Source organism: Pelodiscus sinensis, chromosome 2 (assembly GCF_049634645.1).
Source record: "Pelodiscus sinensis isolate JC-2024 chromosome 2, ASM4963464v1, whole genome shotgun sequence".
NCBI classification, from domain to species: domain Eukaryota; kingdom Metazoa; phylum Chordata; order Testudines; family Trionychidae; genus Pelodiscus; species Pelodiscus sinensis.
Window position 1 is genome coordinate 98,037,969 of NC_134712.1, and position 27,968 is coordinate 98,065,936.

General features: G+C 40.4%; 1 protein-coding gene across 5 annotated transcripts in view; it reads right to left on the reverse strand.

The window, feature by feature from the left end:
- The window catches only part of MBP (myelin basic protein), a 167,493-nt gene that overhangs the window by 114,920 nt on the left and 24,605 nt on the right, over window positions 1-27,968 (reverse strand). For all 5 annotated transcript variants that reach the window (XM_075921091.1, XM_075921095.1, XM_075921093.1 and 2 more), the window contains exon 2: window positions 12,171-12,246. In XM_075921091.1, the coding sequence (XP_075777206.1) occupies window positions 12,171-12,221 (51 nt within the window). In that variant the 5' untranslated portion in view covers window positions 12,222-12,246. The remainder of the gene's footprint in view (window positions 1-12,170; window positions 12,247-27,968) is intronic.

Here is a 27,968-nt window from a genome sequence, read left to right on the forward strand (position 1 = left end):
CAATCTAGAACTAAGCAGTCCTGACTCACACCACCCCGAGAGCTAACTTCCTTATCGACTACTCAATTAACTTATTAATCTCTACTTAACATTCCCAACACAAAGGGGCTAGTTCTACCCAAAATGCAGGTCTTACGAGTCAGGGGTGGGGAACCTATGATTTGCAGGCCAGATCTGCCCCCAGCACTCCAGCTTATTTTGTTGTGGCCCAAGGCCATACTTGTGTGTGGCCCTCGACAGATTTTTCTGTGGGTTCAAGACCCCACCAAAGAAGGTTCCCCACCTATGTTATAAGCATTTATTATCAAAAGCTGGTTAATATCCACCACGCAAGGCTGATATTCAACTTCTGTTTTTTAAAATCAATGTTTTCCATTTACTGTACATTTTAGCTTTCTATGGTTGTGTTTTGGAAAGTTAATTTATATGAAGCTGTATATGTGAAGCTGTATTTATAGTGCTCATATTTCCTTTTTGCAACTCTAAGGTTTGGTGGTACTCCTATGACTTTCAACAGGGAAGTTCAATTAGGAATGGTAAGATAATCTGTGTTTCAAAGATATCTAGGGACCATTTTGCATAGCATGTAGCTAATCAACTGTTTTTATCTGAAACGCCCCTTGAAGCGCTTGATGAAGAGGATTCTGGGTCACATCTGAAAACTGTTTATAAGCCATCTGGTGTGACTCAGCAGGAAACAGCAGAGTCAATCAGGAGCCAGAGAAGTAAAATGGTAGCAGGTGGCCCATTCAAGAGGTTCATGGCTCTTTGCATATACAGGCAGTCTCCGGGTTACATGGATCTGACTTACATCGGATCCCTACTTACAAATGGGGTGAGGCAACCCCGCACTAGCTGCTTCCCCCCAGCAGACCAGGGAGACGCAGAGCGGCTTTTCTCAGCAGACACCTCAGCTTGAGAATAAAGGACTGAGGGAAGTGAGGTGTGGGAGAATAAAACTGAGCTCTGGAGAAATGTTTGGCTAGAGTTTCCCCTACAATATGTACCAGTTCCGACTTACATACAAATTCAACTTAAGAACAAACCTACAGTCCCTATCTTGTACGTAACCCGGGGACTGCCTGTAGTCAGTTAAGGCTACACTCAGTTGGATAATGGATCGACTTTTCATTTCTCTTGATCACGGTAGCTATATCCAGCAAACTTATTTTAGAGCACATGGCTCTGACGGGACTGGTTAGAATGGGGTTAACTCACCAAGACTGTCATATACTTGAATGAAAGTTCTTATACTTGAACAGCAAGCTCATAAATTCAATAAAATGATATGAAGAGACATGAAAGGCCCAGGAGAAAAAAACACTTACAGAGTGCAAGAGGATGCACTCATTCTGTGAGATGAGACAAGAGAACCATCAAACTGTTATGACTACATGAAACCTAAATGTTGGTGGATTGTCCGGGAAGATCCTGAGATTCTCTAGATCTTCATATATCACACTATATATATATTGAGCTAGCAACTTATGTCAGGATGGGGTACATGGAAAGCTTTGGCAACTGGGGATAGCCTGCTTAAGGTTCATGTCCCTGTGGAAAGTGGGAGGAGGCTGGTTTGGGCAGAACATTGAGAGGTGTACTGACTTCAGTGACAAAGAGAAATACCCTTCTTACAGATGCAACTTTTCCTCTAATTTCCCCTGCAGCAATCCCCATCTCTCCCTTAACTATGACAATAAGCTCAGCTATGCAAACTACCCATCAGCAAGTTGCCTCCACACTGTTCTCTAAGTACATAATTATGTTTTTGCTTAAGTAGTACCTTCCAAGATACCCTATAAACAAAAGTGTGATGGTACATTCTAAACGCAACAAGACGACCACCACAAGAAGGAAGATGAGTCATTGGGTTCAGCCCAGAGGTAGCTAGTTTTAGCAAGAATCAAGTGTACTGACACAAAACTGAAGGGGGTCATCGTGAGAAGTTCTAGCAGACAGGTAAAGGGAACGGAAGGAAGGAAGAGTGAGTGAGTGAGAGAAGAAGTGGGAGAGGGTGATAGACATCTAGTAGGTCAATTATGACAAAAGCAAGAGATCACAACTTTCAGTGTAACTAGCTGGGACAGTCCCTTTAGACGGTAACATTTCTGGTAAACAGGGATAGCTGCTCATCTAAAAGATTATTACTATGAGTGTTGTGTAGATCTGAGGACCTGCCAAACACTAAGCCCAATATTGCAACCCACACAGACTGAGAGGTATTGTGAATAATCCCAACTAACTGTGTAGGGCTGCAGAATCAGGCCTATTTAAATAAGGACAATGGTCTGAAGACCCTATCTTTTTCCCCTAAAGGTAAATACCGAAGTCCTTACTGACAGAAATGAGAGGAAAATCAAACCCTAGGCATCAGTTCCAAGATTAATAGTAAACATCCTTTGAATTTTATTAAACTGTTAATGCCATCTGTATTTCATTTCTCTAATATCATCAAGAGAATGCCTTTGTATCAGCAGCTCTTGTGAAATTCTTATTAGCTCACAGTGTTTTTCTGATCTCTCACTCAGACATGATTCTGATTTACTCTGGTGGAATAAATTAGGAATTAACTCCATTAAAGTTAGTTAGGTTTAAATTGATAACTTCAATAAGTTAATGAACTTCAGTAATCAGGCTCAGAGTACATTTAGTCATTTACATCTGTTTTTATTTCAGCAAAAAAAAATGTTCACACAGTAGTTATTATGATCCTGAAGAAAAGAAGCAAAGATCAAGGTGATCAGAAAAAGTTATTGTGAAAGTGTGTGCAAGGAGCTCTATATTTATTCTCTAGTTACTGTACATTATTGAATCCGTAAAGGCAACTCTTAAGATGGAACACTTCTTGAATAGGTTTACTTTAGTATTATGAACAATTTAAGAAACATAGAAACTGGTAAACACAGTAGCCCCTTAGCATTACAGGTATGTCTATTCTGCAACTGGGAGATGTGATTCCTGGTGCAAGCAGACATTCTTGCACTATCTTTGCTCGAGCTAGCTGTATAAAAATAACAGCATGAATATGACAGTACAAACAGCAACTCAAGTTCACCATCGGAACTCACACAGGCTTGTTCACCACTGCCCTCATGGTAACCTCCACACTGTTAGATTTAACGCACTTACTGGAGCAGACCTAGCACAAGTCTGCTTACGTGCACTGGTAATCACACCTTATGGGTATATCTGCGCTGCATCAACACCCATAGGTTTGGTTTTACGGAAGCTTTCTAGCCTGTGTTATACAGGAGATTCGACTAAATGATCACAGTGATCTGGCCTTACAATTTATAGGCACAATCGATTAAATCTCTTACAAAGATGAGTAAATAATAACCTTATTTCCACTGATAGGGAGCAGGGATGCACACAGAAGTTAAACCCCAATTTTTTCAGAGTAACTGCTGATTCTGGAGCTCTCAGTTTTTGGGTACCTAGCCTGAGACACCCCGTGTTTGCTTTTTAGAAGTTCTGAACACCATGTACTCCCACTGGAGCGAGGTGTTCTTATTGCTTCTGAAATTATGGCCCATTTTTCAATGAATACCGACTAATTTAGTTTCCATTATATTACAGTAGAGGAAAGGGAAAACCCAGACATGCTGTTTAGCAACAAGTAAAATATCACAAGGCATTTTTCAACACCTCAAAGTGGAAAAAAAAAAAAGATACCTTCATAAAATAGAAGCATGTTTTTTAGAATGGAAACAGAAACATGCTTTTCAGATCTGCAACAGCAGACAAGATCAATGTACTAAATACATAAATAATACTAATTACATAAGAAATTTCTCTTTGTCCAACAGTAAAAAAGGGTAACTATGGTCAGAAAAAAGTTACTGCTGTCTTATTCCCTTGCACTGACTCCCATGCCACAGAAATTAGAAGAGGTTGAGATTTTTATATTGGTGCGTAATGCAGAATTTGGCTAAACATTAGCTATGTTGGCTCAGATCTCCAGATGGTAATATCTCAGAAATCCAAGCAGGTGTAGTGCAGAGGAGACAAAAGTAATATGGGCCAAATCCTCCTTCTCTCCACCACACTATGGCTACGTCTACAGTGTCCCCTCTTGTGCCAAAAATTATGCAAATGAGGCAAAGCGTGGAATATCGCTGTGCCTCATTTGCATAATTAATTAGGCTCTGTTTTTGCACAAAAATCCCCTCTTGCACAAGAGCTGTTGTAAAGCGGAAGAGGCCTCTTGCGCGAAAATGGAGCCTCATTAATTGTGCAAATGAGGCACAGCGATATTCCACGCTTTGCCTCATTTGCATAATTTTTGGCACAAGAGGGAGAAGTGTACATGTAGCCCATGGGTGTATGAAAAGCAGAAGAAACAGTAAGTTCTGCTGTAGGGGAGGAGAGTCAGGGCAAACTGCAGATCCCCTTGTACAGAGGAGATCTACACCCAGGTCAGTATGGGCTTTATCTGCTGTAACAAAGAGAAGGGTTCCAAGGACAGACACACACCACTAATCTTCCGCCCGGAAGAGGAAAGCACTGGTCATGGAACAATATTGATGGCACTGGTCATGTTGGGAGACCAGATGAATATTCTCTCTCACTCTGGCCCCAAATAACCCCTGTGCGAAGCCTGCTTACTTGGGTTTCACACAGAGACTTTGTAACAGTTTTATTACATAAATAATTAGGTACTAATTTAAGAAGGGAATAATTAAAATTGTAAAACTAGTGTTCTACACTCTAAAATTAACAATTATGTTTGGGAAAATTCCTGCTCATCATCACTTAGCTCACTGTTTCACATAAGGTATTGCAACACATTCCAACATGTGAGATAGCTTGCTGATCTGAGAACCGTTACAGTGTTCATGATACAATGAAGTAATCTGGGTAGGGAGAAACAGTTCCTTGCTTCTCACCTCCAGATGTCTGCTTCACACCTTCTTTGCCATGAACACATCCCTTCCTGTCTTGTCACAAATTACAAACATTGTACATTTAATTATTTTCTTGTATTATTTTCAGGTGAGAAGTTACCAAAAATGAGGGGTTACACAGCACCACAGTTTTTCAATCTCCTTGCTGATTGAATAAATTATCTCATTATACCCTTGTTTGAAAAGGCACTCATCTTACTCCAAAATAGGGGCATTTAAGGCTACAAGGAACAAGCAGAAAGCACTGTGCATTAGAGACATAATGCCACATTGGGAAGGTTCCTGATGCACAACCCTTACAAGACTGAAGTAGCAATTTCTTCAGCAGCTGGTTAGCTCTGCCAATAGGACGACACAGCAATGGCCAACTCCTCCACACAAACAACTGCGAAGACTGTAACTATGGCTCATTTCTCCCTTTACTTTTACGTTTACAACCTCGCACGCTCGGCCACATCAGGCCCAAGTTGTTAACAAGTAATAATTAGAACCGAATGAAAAGCAGTATGAAGTCTTCCAAGATTTTCATTTCCAAATAGTATTAACTCTAACAAACTCAAAATTGATGAAAAATTGTCTACACTGCACATTTTACAATGTATCAGCCAGCTCTACTATTAATAGCATTTAACAGTAGGCATGCAAATCTTGACTTTTTACCAACAACTGCTCTTCTCTCATATCAGGTTTCTTGCCCCCTAATTACCCTGTAAGTTGTTCTATGTGGAGCCACATTGACTTCAATGAGATCTACATGCACAAAGCACACTAGAGGATTGCAGATAAGGATTGTACATTCTCTGGGGAAGGCACCATATCTTTCTTTTCTATAAGTGAGACACTTAGCATATTTATGGATACTTGAAAATAAATATACAATCATCAATAATCCCTACCTAAGCACTTTCTGTATAAGCCTGGAACTGCTTCCACCCCAAGAGAAGCATGATTTTCTCTCATTCCCAAATCACTTTTCAGAAAACTTTTCAGTTTCAGAAAAACTTCTAAGTTGTGCATTTTGTGAAACTCATTGGTTGAACATGCCCACTATATCTCAAAATAGATAACCTTCCTCTACCCTCTTCTACGTTTTTTAATGAAATTTCCTCATCGTCCTAACTTTTTTTCCCCCTGTGATATTGTGCTTTCAAAGGAAAAATTCTGGTGTAATGATGGACTTTCTAAATCACTACCTCTAATTACAAAAAAGAATACACCATGATATGCACCCTTTTGCTGCACCGAGAAAGACAGCAAAACCACAGAAAGAAAACCACAGCCATGCAGAACAGGGAAGGAACAAATAATGTTATAAACTTTCTCTGTCACAATCTTTCTACTTGTACTCTGAGTTGAAGAATCAAATCTGTGCCCTGCTTGTTTTATGCATGGGAGTAGGACCCTGCTTTGTTCCAGATGCCAGGGAGCCAAGTGTTCTTTATATGGACTGCTTGCTTTAGCCTTTAAAAAAAAAAAATAAAAAAATAGAATATTCCCAAAGTGTATTTAATCTTTTCTTCAAACATCTCTTGCACTAAAAAATTAAATCATGCTTTTTATTGATTTTCTAAGTCCCATAAAAATGTTACTAAATACTAAGAAATAAAACTCAAATCAAAATCCTGTGTGTGTTTTTCTGCTGGTTGCCACACTGTACTGCGCAGTAGGCGGAAACACCTGGTAAAAACCACATAGCTGGTCTGGGTCTTAGGCAATTCTGAAAAGCAAGAAATGAGGCAACAGAAATGACGGCGTGCAAATCTTTTATGTGTACATCTACAATGCCTATCAAATGGCTATTACAGCTATAATATTGATCCTCATGTCCAAAGATTTCATTTCTCCACTCAACTGTAGAGCTCTCCATTGACTTCAATAGGAAGCAGTAATGGGCTTAAAGTACTTGGCATAAAACGGGTAAGATAAATAAAAGGAGAAGAAAAGAAGGTAACGGGAAATAGGAGTGCTTCAATAATGGGAAGATCAATATTTAACTAAGTTAATGTCTAATTTAGTCAGCCATTGGTGTGGAACACAGTCTTTGAAAAGAGAAACACAGATAAGGTAAAAAGTTTCAGAGGAGTAGCCATGTTAGTCTATATCTGCAAAAATCGAGGAATCCTGTGGCACCTTAAAGACTAACAGTTGTATTTGGGCACAAGCTTTTGTGGGTAGAAACCACTTCAACTGATGCATCTGACCAGATGGGTTTTACCCATAGAGGCTTATGTTCAAATAATCTGTTGGTTTTTAAGGTGCCACAGGACTTCTTGTTGTATTTTATAGATAAGGTCCCCAGGAGCAACATATTTTGTTTCATAGTTACATGGTATACTTAAACAGAGAGGATGCAATTTTAGAGATTACAAGGAACACATGATGGCCAAGGGCATAAATACATAGGGCATAAATCTATCTCCTACCTCCTTGCTCAGCTTCTCCACATCTCTTCTGCAAGTGAGTGTGTGGTTGACAAATGAGCTATACCCTAAGTACTTCTCTTGTCTGGTGTAATGTGGACTGAAAGAATATTGATTCTACCCCTTCTGTCCTTCACCCAACCCTCACCATGCACCTGCCAACACAATTGAGCCCTAGGATAGAAAAACACACCTGCTGCTGGTATGGGACAGGAGCAAGCTATTATCCCTGGGAATCCTTTCAGGAATCATTTTCCCTGTGGTGTCCATAGAATAGCACTGCTACATACCACCCCTTGCACACAGTTAAAAATAAATAAGTATAATCTAGCCATCGTCACCTAAACACTGCAGTATTTCATAAACCACTACAAACTAAGGATGTTAAGAATCTTGTAAGATGGAGGCAGCAAGGGTGTGTGTGTGAAGGAGGTACTTCAAACCAGCAGTGCCACACAGAGCCTAGGATCAGCTCAGGAGTCCCCAGCTGATCCCAGTCTCCACACGGTGCTGCCCTTTTGAAACACTGCAGCAGCATTTCCAAGCTGCAGTGCCGCATGGAGCGTGAGGTCAGCTGGGGCTCCGTGCAGCACTGCCACTTTGAAGTAGCCCTCTCTCTTCCCCCCTCCCCCCCCCCCGCTGCCTCTGAGAGGAGGGGAGTGACTAGTCAACTATCCGATAAGCATTTGCTTATTAGATAGTCGACTAGTCCTTAACATCTCTATTATAAACCATCCTCAAAAGAACACAAGCTGTCTTGTTCTCTGTACAAACGAACATTTTTTAAAATTTCATTTTAAAACCAAGACTTAGAGGGGTCAGGTAAAACATTGAACTGCTGGTTGAGTAGGGGTTTTTTGTTTGTTTGTTTTTGTTTTAAACTGTTACATGTTTTAAGTTTCTGCCTGTGAAAAATTAATTTACTGGAACAAACAAAATTTCTCCTAAGCTCTTGGGCAAAGCTAGAGGCTTGAAGCAGCACTTGATGCATTTTGTCAGTGTTTCAAAGCTGCCGTACTTTACAACATATTCAGCTAGTCTGTCAAGAATATGACTATGGCAAGGTGATGCGATATCCCCAGTTGTAGTTCAGTTATCGATCCTGAGCGAGCTGAAGTTAAGGCAGAATTTTGCCTAATGTGCTAACAGGGGCCATGAGCTTTGAAGAGATGATGTGCTCAAAGGGAAGTTGAGCCAATGCTGCACTGAGGTGGACTACTCTAGTAGTTATCAAAAAGGAATGTATTGTGGTTTGCAACATATTAATAGCATCAATTTAAGGTGAACTATAATAATGGCTCAGAATTAAGGCTGATAAAAATTCAATAATGCAGAGCTATCCTCACTTCGTCCGCACCTTTTCAGTCTTAGGTGAAATTCAGGCCGGTGAAGGAAAGCCAATTATTTGATTCTCTAAGACTTACAATATAATTACATAGATAGAAGCCATTATTTTCAAAATTGGATGCCTAAATATTTGTTTTGTTTCAACAACAAGATAACCCACTTTTGAAAAGCAGCAAGCGCTCAACAGCTCCCAATTAAATAAAAAAGAATTAAGTGGAACTGAATGACTGTCAACTTACACAAAACTGTACAAGTGCAAGATGTCAGGTAAAAGAACAAAAAAGAGGAGACAGAATATGTTATTGATTACAGTAAATATACATTCTGGTTTATTATAAAGTTTTATCCCTCTTAGATAAGGTTAGGTTTTATCATCAGTAAATTTCTATTTTACTGTTCACAGAAGTTGATAAAAATAAAACATTTTTTTTTTTACAAACAATAAAAATGTTGCTTGAGAAAATAAAGTGAGTTTTAGACTTTTGAATTAAGCTGGTTATAAATAGACTAGTTAACAAATATTAAAAAAACAGGTATCAATTGTTAATTTAAGAATATTTACTTTGTATAGTTTGACATGTAATGTTGATAGTATTTAACAGATTATAACATTTTAACTTGTTGAATATCAATGTCTACTGAGAATATGGGATGTGGGATCAGAAAATTTCCTTAAGTGTAAATATAAAAAAAAAAAAAGAATAAAATAAAATGCTTAAAAATAAATATTAGGTGAAATTATAAAAAATAAAAATGGAATTCTGCCAAGCCTAATCCTGTAGTTCCTTTTAATTACTTACGGACAGCATATTTTAGCATGGTGCACTTATAAAGCAAAATAAATGCAACATTCTGAAGTTAATGTCAAAGTATGGGAAATCATCACTTGGGAACCTGCCCAATTAAGTTTTCTGGACTATCATAATTTGATGCAAATCATCGTCATCTTATAGCTCTATTTCCCTAGTTTCTGTCATTTAGTGAATCAAGGTATTTTTTAAAGTAAACGAAGTTCAATACCAGCTCAAAATGTCAGCAGCTGCAATCAAGAAATGTATTATGAGAATGCAAATAGCCACCTCAGAGTTAAGGTTTAAACATGTTTTTTCTTTAAACCTCCCTAAAAAACTAAAGTAAAATCAATACACACTGTGAAGTCAGCTTGAAAAAATAATCAAAATGTCAGGTCAGAACCTACAGTACAGTTTATAGTGCAATTCTGAGATAATTTGCTCAAGGGGTTCAACTACTGAGATACAGTTTCTTATATTATTCCTTTGGGCATTGGAAAAAATTAGCATAAAGCAACAAGAAACTATTTTTTGGAAATCGCTTAATGTATTGCTAGATTTTTTTAAAATTGTGTCTGCACACCTGCAAACCGGGAGAAACAGTGCGGTATCTTTGGGTTTATCTCTGTTAAACAAATACCAATTGCTCTACACTACATGTTGTGGGATTGTAGTAACGAGAAACTAGATTTAGAGTTGTAGTGTGCAAAGAAAAAAAAACAGAAGCTTTTGCTAATGAAGGATATAGTACTACGATATTTTCAGTTCCTATTGCCACGCCCTGAGCAGAGTTAAAATGATTTGGTTGCATTGCGTGCATAGTACTGTAACCATGCATTTCCTGTTTTTTTGCAAGTCTCTGACTTGCCTTTTCATGTAATATTAACACTGGTTTCAGAGATGTATGGAGACAGAAAACTAGAAATGCTCAGTTAAGCTAATATTTGAGTTTGGATTTTGAAATCCCATGTTCCAAGAGGAGATGGAAGGCAGAAGTCACTGCTTAGCAAAAACAACAACTTTAATTCCACCTTAATAAAATATTTAATTTTTCAAGTAAATTTCATCACTCTGATTGGAATTACAAATACTCAGCAAGGAAAGTCGGTCCATAAACTAAAATGTTCCAAGAACTGCAACATTCTACCTTATGTTTCCTTTTCTTCCAAGCAGTCTCCCCGTTAGGGATGTAAAATCCTGTTTAGCTGGTTAACCGTTCAAACATATAATTTAACCAGTTAGCTGATTAAAGTGTGTGGGTAGCATGGGGGCAGGGTGCTCCAGCCCAGCCGGAATGGTCCCCGTCTCCCTGCTGGACTGGAGCTGTCTCCCCCACCACAGGAAGGGGTTGGAGTGGACTGAAGCAGCCCCTATCCACAGCAGTTCCCCCCTACAGGGCTGGAGCAGCCCCATGCCTACACCAGGCAGGGAGCTGCTCCAGCCCCACAGGTTACCCTTAACTGGTAAGCCTCTCCCATTAAGGGTGACGCTAACCAGTTACATTCACATCCCAACTCCACATACATGTTTTTTAAACTTGATGTTCACTGTGCCTACATGAGTGGCCTTTATCTAGTTAAAAAAAGACTTAATTTTGTCAAATGTGAAATAAGCAGTAATCCATATTAACCTGATGCATTAATTACAACAGAATCCAACACCTTATTATTATGTGCATTAGAGTTGAACCTCTGGGTTACAGTCCCTCTGTGCTTAGCATGGCATGAACATACCAACTATGGCTACATGTAAAGAAAGCAACAAAATCACCCTCTTAATAATACTCTTTCTGCTATTTTCTCTCTCTCCCTTCCAGCATGTTTACTTATTTTCTAACCACTCAACCCTGCCTTTTAAAAAAGACACACTGAAGTCTAAACACCTCTATACTACTTCTGCTCTTATTTCTGGGAGGCATATTGGTCATTTGTGCCATAACAATGAGAAATACCAGTATTCCTCCAGATGAAGTACAGTTCCTGTCCAATAGGCATGATCATTTTCTAGTGTCAAAATGAGTAATAGCTACTAACAAGAAGGAAACAACACTAATTTTTCTACTAGATTAAATCACTTCTGCGCATTCACTTTTTTCCCCCCCTCCTGTCAAAATGTAGAACCCAGATGGGGAAAGCACCACGTGAAAGAAAAAAGCTTTTGATTATTCTGTCTGGAAAACAACAAATATCAACAAACTTGGGAAAGCTTCTTAGTTGTTAGGTGGCCAAAACGCCCAATTTTATTGTATCATAGTATTAGGTGTTCTTCTCAAGGCCTTAGCGCTTGCTGATATGATTGGGTAAGATTCTCAGCTTCCACTGTATTTTCTTATGCTGTCTTTTACATAGTTCCCATAATAAATTAGTTAAACCTAGTGACTTTGCCAGGACATTCCTACTTCAATATGTGCTACATTTCTATTCTTTTACATCTCATAATGTCCCTTTCCGATATGACTAGCTGGCTTTAGAGCCAACATGCATTCAGACTGGCAGAATACCATTTCACATCTTTCATTACATCCACCAAAGCCAATAGCCATTTTTCACTATACAGCATGAGGACTTTTTTCAACTTTAAAGAAACTATAGATTATTATACATAATAGTAACAAAAAACTTAGCAAGTATATTTACATTTTGTCTCACACTTTTTTTTTTTAATATATAGCCTTCCTCTTGCAGGGGTTTTTTCCCCCCTCTTACCTTAATAGGCTTCTCAGCGCTCTGATCTCGTTTTCCTGCATGGTTCCCCATGGCAACTCACTCAGCTCTTTAGAAACTAAAACAAGAACAGAAGAAATACATTTCTGAAAAAAGTGGTATTTCAAAAGAAATTTTGGAACTTTTAAAGTGATATCCTCTCTCACATACCAAAAGGCCTTTCCAGTGCCACTTTCCAGTGACACGGTATTTCTACAGTTCCAGGTTAGGATATCCCAAGCAGCTTACATGACTTAAATACCAAACTTCCAATATCTGCCAGGGTGCAGCCACACCAAGAAAAAAGAGCTAGCTAACATGAGTAAAAACACATCTCCTCCTAATAGAAAGAAGGCCTAAATTGAGTGGCCTTATCTCTGAGAATACAGAGTGGTTTGGAAAGGGTTTAAATGTTCTGAATAGGGATGTAAAATCCCAGTTAACCACTTAAATGGGATCATGAGGGCAGGTGATGCTTACTGGGTGATATTTATCAGTTACCTGGCAGTCTGGCTGGGCTGAAGCAGCTCCCTGCCTGACATGGCTGGAGCAAGGCTCCATGGCTGGGGACTGTGCGGGCCAGACCTGGCCCACCTCACTGTACTGCAGGCTGCTCCGGGTGGGCCCAGCCGGGCTGGAGCACCCCCAGACTGCAGTGCAGTGGGCTCAGACAGGCTGGAGTTGCCCCCTGCCTATGTTGGGCGGGGGGTGCTTCAGCCCGGTCGGACCATGGGTTAACCAGTGACATCCCTAATTCTGAATGGCTTGAATCTCTTAACACTGAACTACTCAGAATAATTTTTGCTCAGGATTTCCATTTTTAATGTAAAAGAAACCTGGATGGATAGGATAGAGATGCCAAAAAAGGTGGCTGTTTTCAGACCTTTCATTTCCGGAAACACCTGAACCTTTGACAAAAATCTGAAGATTCTCAAGTCCTTTTGGACAGCATAGGCCTAAGTCTTTCTGCTAGCAGGATCCTAGCTCCTTGCCTTGTGTTGAACCCTTCATAACTCCCAAGCTATTGGTCATACTCGAGTTATCCAATACAATGCCCAAAATGAACCTTCAGTAAATCTGCCCAGCTACAGCTTAAGGACAAGTTTGTCAAGAGAGCTCTCGTTTAGGGCCCCAAATGATGTGCCAGATTTTCAAAAGTGTTCAGCACACAGCAGCTCTCACTGTTGTGCATGTGAATACAGAGGTTACGAACTGTAGCATACCATATAGCTGGTTATTTAAATCTTATTTTTTTCAGCACCCACACATTTTTCTCTTTGTTTATTCATGTTGTGCATTTGAACCTGGAAGTTTAAGTATTTCCCATAAGAATACTTGTGGATCACAGGCTAATGACCAAAAAGACAGAGGGAAAATTAACTGGGTTTCCAAAATTTTCAAAGGCTACACCCAATCACAGAAGAATATTTTGATGTAAAACCATTTAAAGGAATTTTAAATGAAAACCATTAACTCAGACTTTAAAGGTCAAAACTGACCATTACGATCATCTAGTCCCACACATTGTAGACTACAGAACCTCACCTATCCTGAAATATACCCATAGCCCATGGCTGAGTTACTGAAGTCCTCAAATTAGGATTTAAATATTTCAAGTTACAAAGAATCCACCACTTACTGTAGTCTCATTTGGTCTGCAAGTGACCTGTGAAACATGCTGCAGAGGAAGGTGAAAAAATCCCCAACATTTCCTCCAATCTGACTAAAAAGAAAATACCTTTGCAACTTCAAATATGGGGATCAGTTAGACCCTGAGCATGTGGTCAAGATCCACCAGCCAGATACCTGGGAAAGAATTCTCTGTAGTCACGCAGGCCATGTCTGCACTATGCAGAAGATCAAAGCTACTGCAGTTGATCTTCGGGGGTTCAGTTTAGCAGGTCTAGTAAAGACCCATTAATTCAAACAGGGGGGGGTGCTCCGTACGCACTAGTAGTCCTGCTCCTCACAGGGAGTAAGGGAAACTGATGGGAGCGTTTGCTGCCATCGACCTCCCTCTGTGCAGAAGGTGATTTAAGATATGTTGACTCCAGCTATGTAATTAACGTAGCTGGAGTTGAGTCTCTTAAGTTGACCTTCCCCTTTAGTGTAGATGTGCCCTCAGAGCCCTCCCAATCTAGCATCCCATCACTGGACATTGAATATATTTGCTACCAGAACTCCCACGTCCAGCAATATCCATGGGTCTGCCAGTACAATGGATATTCCTGAACTGGAGAGTCCTGGCTGGGAGCCCAGTGGCAAGAGGGCTGGTGGCTTGGAGCCTGGTGACACTGGGGCTGAAGCCTCAGTATCATAGTCGGGGCTGCAGCAGCTCTAGTAGCGAGGCCCAGGACGTAGCAGTGCAGTAGCCCCAGTAGCAAGACCGGGGACATGACAGCCGCAGCAGTGCCAGTAATGGATTTGGGGTCAGGGACATGGCAGTCCGGGCTGCTGGAGATGCAGCAGTGCAGCAGCATGGCAGGGGGGCAGGTAGGGCAGGCAGTGGGGCAGCAAGGCAGGTTGGGGGGGCTGATAGCAGGGGATCTCCCCTGGACCAGCAAATTCCCTCGTTCAGGACCGATCCAGTCCCGAGGGTGCTAGACCAGAGAGGTCCAACCTGCACTAACAGTTGCATATCAGTTACATATCACTGTAGGTAGGCTATCCTAGGCAGTCCATCACTTCCATAAATTTAATCAAATTCAGTCTTCAAAGCCAGTTAAGTTTTTTACCCCACACTTCTCCTCTTTGAAGGCTCTTCCAGAATTTTACCTCTCTGATAATTAGAAACTTCATCTAATTTCAAGCCTAAACTTGTTGATGACTTTGCTCCTGTGCCAGCACTGGTGCTTAGCTTAAATAACTTCTCTGATATTTATCCCCTTAACATATTAATAGAGCACAATCATCTCTCTCCTCAACCTTCTTTTGGTCAGCCTAAACAATCCAAACTCCGAGTCTCTTTCCATAACGTAGGGTTCCAGGAATCATTCTGATAACCCTGCTATTCATTTGTTCCAGTCTGAATTCATCCCAAACATGGGATACCAGAATTGCATGCAATATTCCAGATGAGGTCTCACCAGAGCCTCCTATAATGGAACTAAAACTTCCCTCCCTCTGCTGGAAATACCTAGCCTGATGCTTCCTAGGAATGTATTAGCCATTTCACAGCTGCAACCCATTGGTGGCGCATAGAAATTGTGTTGATAGATCACACGATGACTTCGTGATTAATTCCATATGATTTACTGTAGGGATGACACAAAATTGCCTATGCATTCACTTAGCTGGAAACTGCAGAGCTTTTGATTCTACTAAAACTCACTATGACCGGGATAGATCCTGGCAGCCAGTGTGCTCCGGCCTCACTGCTGAGGATCCCCTTGCTACTCCATGCTGCTGCCTCTGTATCCAAAGCAGCAGTGCGGGGTACCAGGCAAGAGCTGGTCCAAAAGTGGAGCCAGTTTAAAAACCAGCTCCCCTTGCAGGCCAGCTGCCTCTTGCCCTTTGTTGCTGCTTCTGATCAAGAGGCAGCAGTGCAGGGTGGCACCAGCCCCGGTCTAGGATGGGTCTGAGCATCCGAAGCTAGTGCGAGCCAGAACTGAGCAAGGCTGCCTGCCTGCCTGGTTCCTAATACACTTTAAATGCAGAGCCGCAGCAGGGGTAGATCCCAGACCCATTTCAAGCCAGGACTGAGCCGGACTGCTGGCCAGCCTGCTAAAAAATTTGGGTGGGGTGGAATGCGTGTAGTCTATAGCATTAACCCATAAGCTTTTGCTTATCAATTAATTGGCTATACTATTACATCCCTAATAGATGTATAAGAGTATGTCTGTGTGTCTGACTGTGAGTCTGTTTGTTTAACAACTCCTCCTAAATGGTAAGAGCTAGGGCCACCACATTTGGCATGCTGCTTCCTCTTCTCCTAACTTAAAGCTAGGTCAGGGTTTGGTTCTATCAGAACAACTAGAAGCCCTAAGAAAAGGACAGTGTTACATAACATACAATAGGGAAGGGCTGCTGTTCAATGTGAGTGTCCACTGGGGGCAGCAAGTCCATAGGGAGAGCTATTCTGCAGAGTGTCCACTGGGGGTAGCCAAACCACCATCCTCTCCCACCCCTCCTGGCCCTTGGCCACAGTGCTGGAGGTGGATAAAAAAGGCCACTGATGGCTGGAAGGAGAGAACAGACCCCTGGAGGGCTGGACGAGGGATTCCACTCTGAATTGTGCCTCATCTCCCAACCCTCACTCTTGCACCCACCCTCCTCCCCCCAATCTCCTGCACCCTCCCCATATCCCAAAGGTCCTGCCCTGAGGGACCCGGATAACACTGGGTAAATCTGCTAGTCTAAAACAAAAACAAAAAACAAACATGACAACTAAGCCTAATACAGACAAACAGTTGCAAATCATATTTCTCATCTTAGTCCTTATTTCAGGTAAAATCCTTCAAGTCAGAGCTGATCTTCTCTGGCCTGGGTCTAACAACATTTCCCCTTTTTAGTGTTCTTTGTTCTCTTTGGCTACATCTACACTGGCCCCTTTTCCGGAAGGGGCATGTAAATTTCATGAGTCGTAGTAGGGAAATGCGCGGGGGATTTAAATATCCCCCGCGGCATTTAAATAAAAATGTCCGCCGCTTTTTTCCGGCTTTTAAAAAAGCCGGAAAAGAGCGTCTACACTGGCCCCGATCCTCCGGAAAAAGCGCCCTTTTCCGGAGGCTCTTATTCCTACTTCAAAGGGCGCTTTTTCCGGAGGATCGGGGCCAGTGTAGACGTTCTTTTCCGGCTTTTTTAAAAGCCGGAAAAAAGCGGCGGACATTTTTATTTAAATGCCGCGGGGGATATTTAAATCCCCCGCGCATTTCCCTACTACGACTCATGAAATTTACATGCCCCTTCCGGAAAAGGGGCCAGTGTAGACGTAGCCTTTGTGTTTATCCTCTTAGGGTGGGGGAAGCATTGTCAAAAGCCAGCTGAAGACTATCACTGATTGCTTCCCCTCCCTTAAATAAGATTTCTGCCCTGGGAAATTCATTGCTCAATTTTTCCCATCCTCATGGAAAAATACCTAATTCAAGATAGATTCCAGCACTACGTGACATGGGAACGTGTCTTTGTAGGATCAACCACAGTTCAGGCTTACAAGAAAAGCAAAACCATTTACAAATCATTGCCTTGAACAGTAGGCCATTGAATTCCTTCAGTACCACTAATGGCTTTAACTACAAGACCTAAAATTAATCAAACAGGTTTACACTTTATATTGCTAACTTCACATACAAGAATGATACATGCACACAAATAGAATATACCCAGTCTGTAGGCTCTTGAATGATATGTTACTTGCTCTGTTTTGCATAAAGCATATTTGAGTTATACACATTCATATTCAAAAGCGTATTTCCATAAAAATAAGGGGATGCAGCATCACACCCATACCATAGAACATGAACATGTTTAAATTACCAATCAAACCCTTAATATAAATAGCCTATGGAATTTTAGAAACAATCAAGGCATCATTTTTCTAATAGTTTAGGGATTGAAGATAGATGCATACTAACAAGTATCTCCCATAGACTGTAAGAGTGTGAACTACGCAAGTATAGCTGAGAAGAACAGAAAAAGGTGTTGCCTGATGGCTTAAAGCAGAAAGAATATTCATAGAATCATAGGGTTAGCAGGAGCATGGATCACAGTATATACCCTGCCAAGATGCAAGATTTGTTGTGTCTAAACCATCCAAAACAAGTTACTCTGAAGACTGCTTTCAAAAATCTTCAGTGAAGATGCTTTCACAATCTCCCCAGATAGTCTGCTCCCTCGTCCTACTGTTCTTACAGTTATTTTCCTGAGATTTAATCTAAATCTGTTATGCTGTCACTGTTGTTTGAATTCACTGTCTCTTGTGCCTCCATCTGCAGCAAAAGAGAACTTTTCTCCATCTTTTTATGGCAACCTTTCAAATATTTGAAGGCCTCTATCACATCTTTCCCCGCAACCCTTGTTAATCTCCTCTTTTTCAAATTAAACAGAGGTATTTCAGCCTTTGTTCATATGACTTGCATTCCACACTTCTGATCACCTTTGTCACTTGCCTTTACAGTTTCTCTACATCCTTCTATATACAGTGGTGAACAAAACAGTACTCCAGCTGAGAAGAGTCGCATTATTACCTCCTGTGACTTGCATGCTATGCCTCTGTTAGTGCAACCTAACATTGCATTTGCTTCTTTTGCAACATCATTGCATTGCTGACTTATGTTGAGCTTGTGATCCACCACAACCCCCATATCCTTCTCAAAGTGCTGCTGCCAACCCAGTTATCCCTCATTCTGTATTTGTGCATTTGGTTTTTCCTTTCTTAAGGGTAACACTTCCATTTGCCTTTGCTGAATTTAATACTGATGTCTATAGCCCAGTTCTCCAATCTATCAATATCCCTCTGAATTTTAGTTATCTTACAAAGTTTTGGCAGCCCTTATAGGTTGGGGTCATCTGCAAATCTGATCAGTATTCTTTCTATTCTTATCTCCAGGTCATTAATGAAAATGTTACACAACACAAGATCCAGAACAAATCCCTTTGGAACCCCACTTGCGACCTCCCTCCAATTCAACATCATTCCAATAATAGTTACTCAATTTGTTAGTTTAACCAATTTCTTATCCACTTAATAGTGGTTCCGTCAAGCTTTCCACAGCTTTCTTCCACAGCTTACTTAATGTCACATGGGACTGTCAAAAGACCTGCTGAAGTCCAAATGTAGTATCTACTCAACCAGTCATCATGCCAAAGGAGGAAGTCAAGCTAATCTGGTGTGTACATCCATACTAGCTGCTAATGTCACCTCTTCATCCTCCAGATATTCACAAATTGAAAGTTTTATATACGGATACCTGGGAAGTTATTAAAGCAAAGTCAAACTGTTCAACATAAAATTAAAAACATGGGTAGAGCCCTGAATACACCACTTGGATTTTTCAGTTATTGCTTTGACATAGGACAAGAGTCAAAATCAGCTGACCTATTCCTCAAAGCATTTTTAAATTTTAGGCTGCACTACAAGACCATGATCTCTTGCCCTATTTCACCAAATCTCAATTTCAGAAAGGTTTTCTTCCGCTCCTTTCAAAAATATGCATAAACAAAAATTTTTTTGTTTAATAGGAAGTTTTCAAACAATGGCTATCTGTTTTTATTCAATTGTATTCTATTGTTTATTGTACACATATATACATACATACACAGTCTGCCAAATATCCACAAAAAGACAATACAAAAGACCAGAAATTATTATCAAAGGAACTCCTTGGGATTAGCATTTTAAAATTATATAAAATACAATTAACATTTTAAAGTTCAATAGTGACAGTGTCCTTAATTTGTTATTGGACATTTCTGGAGAGAAGAGCTAATGTTATACAGAATGCTTCCTTCAATGACAAGCCATGAAAGCATGGAATGTCAACCATAAATTTATGTCTTATTTTCTGGCTCTTCTTACTCTGTCTCAACTTAAATAGTACTTATGTAGGCTAAACCACAGTGCTTACTATAACTTTTGGCTAGTTAATGTGGTTATGTTTGCATGTTTTTCTGTTAGAAGTGTATGCTCTTTTGACATTTAACACACCTGAAGTCACTGGTGCCACAAATATAACTGAAGGTAACTTGATGCACCGAAAGTAAAACAACATTTAGGAAAGACACAAAGGCATAAAAGCAGCTCTTTCTACCCAAATACCAATGGCTTTTTCTTAATTTACTTTTTGTTGATTGTGAAACATACTTTGTCACACCTACAATGTATTTAAAAATACACTATGACCTCACCACAGCTTTCAACTAATTCTGGGCTAAATTTTGCCATTAGGCACAACTTCAAGCTGTGGAGAGGGGGTAGGATGTGACAGATCTTCACTACTACAGTTCAATGTTTCAAGAAGGACTGTAGACTAATCCTTATAGTGGCCAACGCAAAGGAAAGGTTAGGTTTTAGCAACAACTACTTTGGTTGATTTTTGTCCAAAGGAGCAGCAGTTCATATGCTCCCACAAGAACAGAGCTTTTACGAATTCTCTCTGACTCTTAATACATGAAAAAATAACGGGAGAGTTGTGTTACCTTCCCTACACTCTGTTCTTGATGAGAGGTCAAGAACAATCTGATCCTACATCTTCCCAATGGTTAACAATTATAATATGCCTTATGGAATTCCATTCATTTGAAACAAATCATACAATATGTTCTTGTATCCAATTAAACAATTACACACTTGCAATCACTTCTGGGACCGCTAACACTGGGCAAAAAACAAAACCTGCAAGAGCAATCATGTTCACACTAGCTAGAATTCACAAATGGTCAACAGCATGACAGAACCTACTGACAACTCTAAAAAAAAACCTCAAAATACCTGACTTCTCCACTGCTAGGAAATTATCATCTGCTTGATGTTGGGTACCAAAGGAAACATACTAAGAGCATTTAAAATAAGGGTGGGGGGGGAGAATTCTAGACAAGATCTTCCCACAGGCTTGTGCTCTACCACAAATGGTTTCGTGCTAAGCTATGAAAGTCTCCTTTGGAATATGAGCAAGAAAAGGGCAAACATGGGAACAGGCAGTTAAAAAAGAAAATCGATACAGTATAGGGCCACAGGAAAGATTTTAAAAATTAGAGTACAGAAAAAGAAACAGGAGGAATCACCAGAATAGGTATAGTGGTAGAAATGTAGCTGTGTTAGTCAGGTGTAGCTGAAACAAAAAACAGGACTATGTAGCACTTTAAAGACTAACAAGATGGTTTAATAGGTGATGACCTTTCGTGGGCCAGACCCACTTCCTCAGATCAAATAGTGGAAGAAAATTGTCACAACCATATATACCAAAGGATACAAATAAAAAAAATGAACACATATGAAAAGGACAAATCAAATTTCAGAACAGAAGGGAGATAGAGGGAGGGTAAGGGGGGGGAGGGAAGGTAAATGTCTGTGAGCTAATGATATTAGAGGTCATAATTGGGGAAGCTATCTTTGTAATGGGTAAGATAATTAGCCCCAACTTAAACCTGTCCAACACATTATCAATAAACTACAGCCTATACTGGAACAGGATACTAAACTCCGAGAGGCTCTGGGAGACAGACCCATAGTCTCCTATAGACAACCACCTAACCTCAAGATGATTCTTACCAACAACCACAGGACATACCACACACAATACCAACCCTGGTACCTTCACTTGCAACAAACCCCGTTACCAGCTTTGTCCACATATTCACTCTGCTGATACCATTATTGGACCCAACCAAGTGAGTTATAAGATCAAGAACACATATTCCTGCACATCCAGAAATAATTTATGTAATTATGTGCCGAAAGTGTCATCTGCTATATACATTGGACAAACGTCTCAGACACTTAGCCAAAGGATCAATGCCCACAAAACAGATATAAGACAGGATCACAAAGAAAAAACAGTTTCTTGCCATTTCAACCAGAAAGGACATTGTCTCAATGTCTTGATTACCTGCATCCTACTTCAAAGACCTTTTAAGACTTCACTTCAAAGAGAATCCTCTGAACTGTCATTCATGCTTAAATTCGACACTTTACACTCAAATTTGAATAAAGACGCTAATTATCTTACCCATTACAAAGATAGCTTCCCCAATTATCACCTCTAATATCATTAGCTCACAGACATTTACCTCCCCCCTTCCATCCCCCTTCTGTTCTGAAATTTGATTTGTCCTTTTCATATGTGTTCATTTTTTTTATTTGTATCCTTTGGTATATATGGTTGTGACAATTTTCTTCCACTATTTGATCTGAGGAAGTGGGTCTGGCCCACGAAAGGTCATCACCTATTAAACCATCTTGTTAGTCTTTAAAGTGCTACACAGTCCTGTTTTTTGTTTCAGAATAGGTATAGACTGGAGAAGGCAATACAAACAGAGATAAACGGGAACAAAGACACAGAAAGGAAGTATGGGGAGAGATGGGGGTAAACAACTAGAAAACAAATAAAGAAAATGAAAATAGTATGAAGATTAATGCACTTTAGAATCTGGGGGCGGGGAGAGAGAAAAAGGAAAAGAGGACACCTAAACTTAAAGCTGTATTTTACATTATCCTAAAAGCATTTGGAGGGGCCTGGAATCATACACCTTATAAATCAGACCGTAACACAGTTCTCTGAAGGAAAAAAAAAAGAGGCACAAGTAAAGAAATAATTTGGTATGTGATGATTACTGCAGTTGTGACAGTAAGCCAGGTGTAACTCAGAAAAAATTAATATCCATTTTCTGTCTATTCCACACAGAATGGCAAAAATCTTGAGAGAATAATTTATTACAGGTCAATTATTAAAATAAAGCCATCATAAGCCTTCTCTGAACATAAAACACTACCAACACCATTGAATAAAGGAAGCAAAGGAAGAATGTGGAGCTAATTAGCAATTACTCATAGCACTCTATTTGCATGTTGCATTCCTTATAGCTTAAATGAAGTAGGGATGTGAATGGTTAACTGATAGGGGTTGCAGCAGCTCCCCACCTTCCATGGACAGAGGGTTGCTCCAGCCCCGAAGTGCCCACCACAGTCAGGGGCTGCTTTGGACATCTGGCCAGAGCAGCCCCTGTCCATGGCGGGCCCAGCCCAGGTTGCATGCAGCCCTTGTGCACAGCATGACATCCCTCCTCTTTAATTGATTAACCAGTTAAACATGATAGTTCACCAATTAAATAGGATTTTACACCCCTAAAATAAAGGGAAACAAAGGTGGGGGAAGTGGACACTTAGAGTAGGGCGGTCTTGTTTTTAAATGTACCCAACACAAACATGGCCCCAATCTCAGTCCATTGGGACTGATAGGCTCTACCGCAATACAAATAAAACAAACAAAACAATCAGCCGTGTATTTTATGAATAGCAATGTATAGAAGGATAGGGAGCTAACTGAACCAAATACTGAACATGATCAGTAGGTTAATGCCAGGCAATGAAAGAAAACACATGCAGGATGAAATGATCTAGAGGGCCACAGACTTATGCAGCTAATCAAATTGAGAAAATACAATTTGATAAGCACACGTAATGACTCACTGATATCGTCTACTAAGCAACATGCTCATGATTCCAAAATGAATAATTTCTTCAGCAAATTTTTTTAGCTGCCTAATGTCCACCAATTAAATACAAAGGAAATGAAAAGAAGAAAAAGAAAAAGCTTGATTAGTAGAAGAGCAGAGCTCTAGACAAATTCAGTAGTGTAGTTTGAGAGTGGAGTGTACAGCGATGTAGTCTTGTTCCTGCAGAACCCATGTTTACTTTGCACTTTAGTTTTTCCATTTTCTTTTTAATGTCTCAAGGAAACATGCATATGGTCAAAATAACACAATCTTGTCTTTCTTCCTTCCACACCATAGGAACTGGAGTACTATAAAATGACCAGGTATCACAATCTTATTCATATATAAATATTGTAAGTATTTATCAGGGATGTTAACTAATATGTGGTTGTGTAAACAGGTTGCCAGGTGTCCAGTTTTCGCCTGAACTGTCCATTATTTGGGGACCCTGACCGGTAAAAAAAAAAAAAAAAAAAAACAGAAAATACTGGACATGTGAAATGTCCGGTATTTCCTGTTTCCCTCAGATGGAAGCCCAGCAGGGACAATTTTCTCCTGCCACGTCTGGTCGGGGCAGAGGAGTGAGGCGCACGGAAGAGGCAAAGCAAGGGAGGGGGCACAAGGGAACACTTGCTGGGCACTATGGTAGGGGAGCACCACGGTGGCTGGGATGGGAGCGGAGCACACTCTGCTCTGGCCACGTGACCCTTTGAGCAGAGACCCAACAGCTGGCCACATGATGCCTCCCTCTATACACCGCAAGCCGAGGCAGCTGGTCCAGGCTGCATGAGCGGTGACTTTTAAAGTAAGATTTCCTTACCAGCAGTCCCATTCCTCCGGTGCCTGGCTCTCTGGAGAGGGACGAGGGAAGAGAATCTGATTGGGCCGGGGCACACTCAGCACTGGAGATGCCAGGCTCAGGGGAGGGGTGAGTGCATTGGGATGGGGGACGCTGTGGGGGGCCTGGCTTTGAGGCAGGGGTGAGTGCATTGCGATGGGAGGACTGGGGGGCCTGATTCAGGGGGAGGGATGAGTGCATTGGGGGTTAGTGTTTGACCCCAAACTGGAAGAAGTGGTTTAAGATATGGTACAAGCTCTCCCCCCACTCCCAGGGTCAGGCTCAGTGTGTCCCCCCCCCTTTTTTTTTTTTTGCACTTAACTCTCATCTCCCCTTCCCCCCCACAGAATTTTTTCCCATTTTGGGGGGGGGGGGCACGCACGTTCAGTTATTTTTTGTTAAACCATCTGGCAACTCTAAACCGCTGAATTATTTTTAGCAGTTACACATTTACATACGGGAGGGGGGAGGGGCAGGTGGGAGCCAGTGCTCGCAGGGAGTAGGGATGTAAAAGAGTAGTTGATTAAGCTAAAAAGCCGGTTCCTCCCAGCACCGTCTCCACAGTGGGGGGCAGAGGGAAAAAGAGGCAGAGGCACCAGGTCCCAGACCTACCCTCACTGCGGCTCTGAAGTTTAAATGTAGGAGGACATCCAGCTCCTACTACATTCAAATTGCAGAGCCACAACGGTCCCTTAATAAACTAATCGTGTACTCAATACAAATTGTAAAGCATCACTTTACCATTTAGCTACAATATTATTCAGCCACTGGGATTTTCTTCAATGATGACTGTTCAGACTCCACTTCAGTGTTACAAAAAGATTTCCTCATAATTTGTAGTTAAAATATCAACTCAAAAATGTAGCACTGTTGTATTTCATTTAATATTCTAATCAAAATCCAGGGAAGCTTTTGCTTTCTAAGATGGTCTGTAAATAATATCAGATCTAATCAAGTTTCTTTTGCATACATTCTATGTATAAAAAGTAAACTCTGTTCAAGAAGTTATTTTGTGATGACCACTAATGAATCATAACTATTGAAGGGTCAAAGAAGCAACAAGCAAATTTTGTTGGAGGGGTGGGCATCAAGAGTCATGCAAGTTTTAAAATACATTAACTGCAATTCTCAGGTTACAGAAGCTTCTAACTGATATTTTAATACCATCCCTGAATAGTAGTCTAGTCAGGTGTGTAAACTAAAGGCTCAAATTTGCAGGTTCCTACATGCTTGCATATGTGATTCAGTGGGATTAACGACATAACTTTACTGTATGTAAACATACAATTTGATTGCTGAAAACATGTATGTAAGTACTACTCAGTACAGGACTCCAAATGCATCATGGTCTGATATGGATGAATCAGGGTGTAGAGTTGCAAGATCACATTTTATTATTCTTATTCATGCTGGTGTATACTCACCAAAGAAAAATTAAAGTCTCGGGGGAGGGTGCACTTAGATAGAAATATATTTTTCCAAGATAAATTATAGAATCACACTTGAAACAAATATTGATGCTGTTGTATTCAACTCTTACTAGGTGAGCTGAGATGTGTAATATTTGAACCAGTAGCATGCAGAGAATACTTGAAAGGATTCTGGAATTTTAATTTTACAGCTCTCTTTCTGAGAAGAGATAACTTTATAGAATTTAGACTTCTCCAAAGCAAAGGAAACATATTCTAACTGGTTTCCCCAGAATTACCTCACCATCACTACCTTAAGTATAGCAGAGAAGTTGTCAAACTGGATCACACCAGTTGTCCGCTTAATTCAGTAATTAGTTCTGTCAGTAACCAGTGCCAGACACTTCAGAGGAAGGTGCAAGGAAATCTCATAATGGACAGTTAAAAAAAATAATTTGCCCATAGGGCAAGTCCCTCCCTAACATCTGCATCCTCTTGAATTAGCTGTTGGGATTATTTCACAGATCATGGGTTGGTTTTGGTTTGTTTTATTTAAAGAACTGGAAATTCTCACTAAACATCATTTTGCAAAAATATTTGACAGAGAACAAAGTTAAAATAAAAAGTAGCATTCTTTAAAGGGGAAATCATTGTAGATGTCAGAAATATGAATAATTAAGACCCTGATATTCCTATTTTGATGGCAGCAAAATTCAGGGTAATTCACAACTGTTAAGTATTACACCATGTTTACACAGTGACTTGCACAATAAGGCCTTGATTTGGTTGCATTCTAGACACTAATGTAATATTAATAAATATTTGTTAATAAATAATGTATATGTCCTTCAGCTCTAAGAAGTCTGGACTTAAGTTTTGCTCTCAAGAGCTAGACCGGGGTGGGCAATAATTTTTGACTGGTGGCCACTTCAGAAATTTTTGAAGTGACCACAGGCCACCCCAATTAGACTGGGGGCAGAGGGAGTGGCAGGGCCACAGAAGGCCAGGTCAACTAGCTTGGCAGGCCAAATGCAGCTCGCAGAGGTCCTTTTGCCCTCTCCTGAGCTAGACCAAGCATTTAATACAATTTATCTGAAAGAAATTCAGACTCAGGTTTTGATACAAATAGATAAATCATTTACAAATATATAGCACCTTACTCCAAAAGATACCAAAATCATTTAATGACATTTTTCCACTGAAATACTGGTGGAGAGAAACAACCACATTTCACAATAGCAAGAAAGAGAGTACTGCGGCAAACATATCAAGACAACCACCAGGTCAGTGATGGGCAACCTGTGACTCATCAGGGTTCTATGTATGGCCCACAAGACATCATTTACCACTGCTCACGTGCATGGTTGCCATGTTTCACTGGTTTTCACTCAAGTTATTTTTTCCTATGGGCACTACCGAAGTGACACACATGTAAATCAAGGGCACGTGAAGCGAGGTGCATGAAGACTGCACACAACATTGACAGAGATCTGCGCGCCCGCTCTGAACCACAACAGCACTCTGGATGAAATCAGCACACCCTGCAAATTCTAGGTACGCAAGCGCAGTTAACAAAACTACCGTATCCGAGGAGACCATCTTGACAACAACCTTGTGGCCCCCTGAGATGAAGGAAAGACACTCATGCAGTTCACTCACTAGCCTATGTTGCCCATCGCTGCACTAGGCCATCCAAGAAGTGTAATGTACACAAAGCAGACAGGATCACATTTTAAGGCATCAGCTTAACTGATTTTTTAAATCCTCCCCACCCCCTACATGCTTCATATGGAGAGATTCATGGAACTGTTGCCTTTTAAAGTGATGTCACTGAAATTGACACCAACATGATGTATACTGTAGTTAAGAGCTATCTAGTCTCTCTCACAATTACAGATGACAGTGTGAAATTATAATGAAATTGTTGGACAGCAGTATTTATAAGAATGCTATGCCTCCTTATTTTTCTGTTCTTCTTTCATCCTTCTTCTCCCTCCACAAACTCTGGATTATAGATAGGCCTTGTGGACATTAAAACTGCCTTGGTATTTCTTCTCTAATGTTTCCCTCTTTTCTTGGCTATAATTATTTATATATTTTATTTCATATCTTATGAATTTATCAAGGTTTTTTAAAAAATTCTCCAGGAGAAGTTTTCTACTTCTTATTTAAGAGCTTATCAGATAGTCAACTAATTGACTATTCTTTTACATCCCTAACGTGAGCATATAGCTAGATACTGTGAATTTTGCCTGAGTATGAAGGTAGGATCAAGTCCTCTGTTGTTTCCTCATTCACTAATACCCACAAGGTTCATTTACTTTGTTACGTTTTATTGTGTAAACTAGTCCTTTTTAAACAATTACAGTTGCAAAAGTAAATAATACTATTACGTAGATAGCT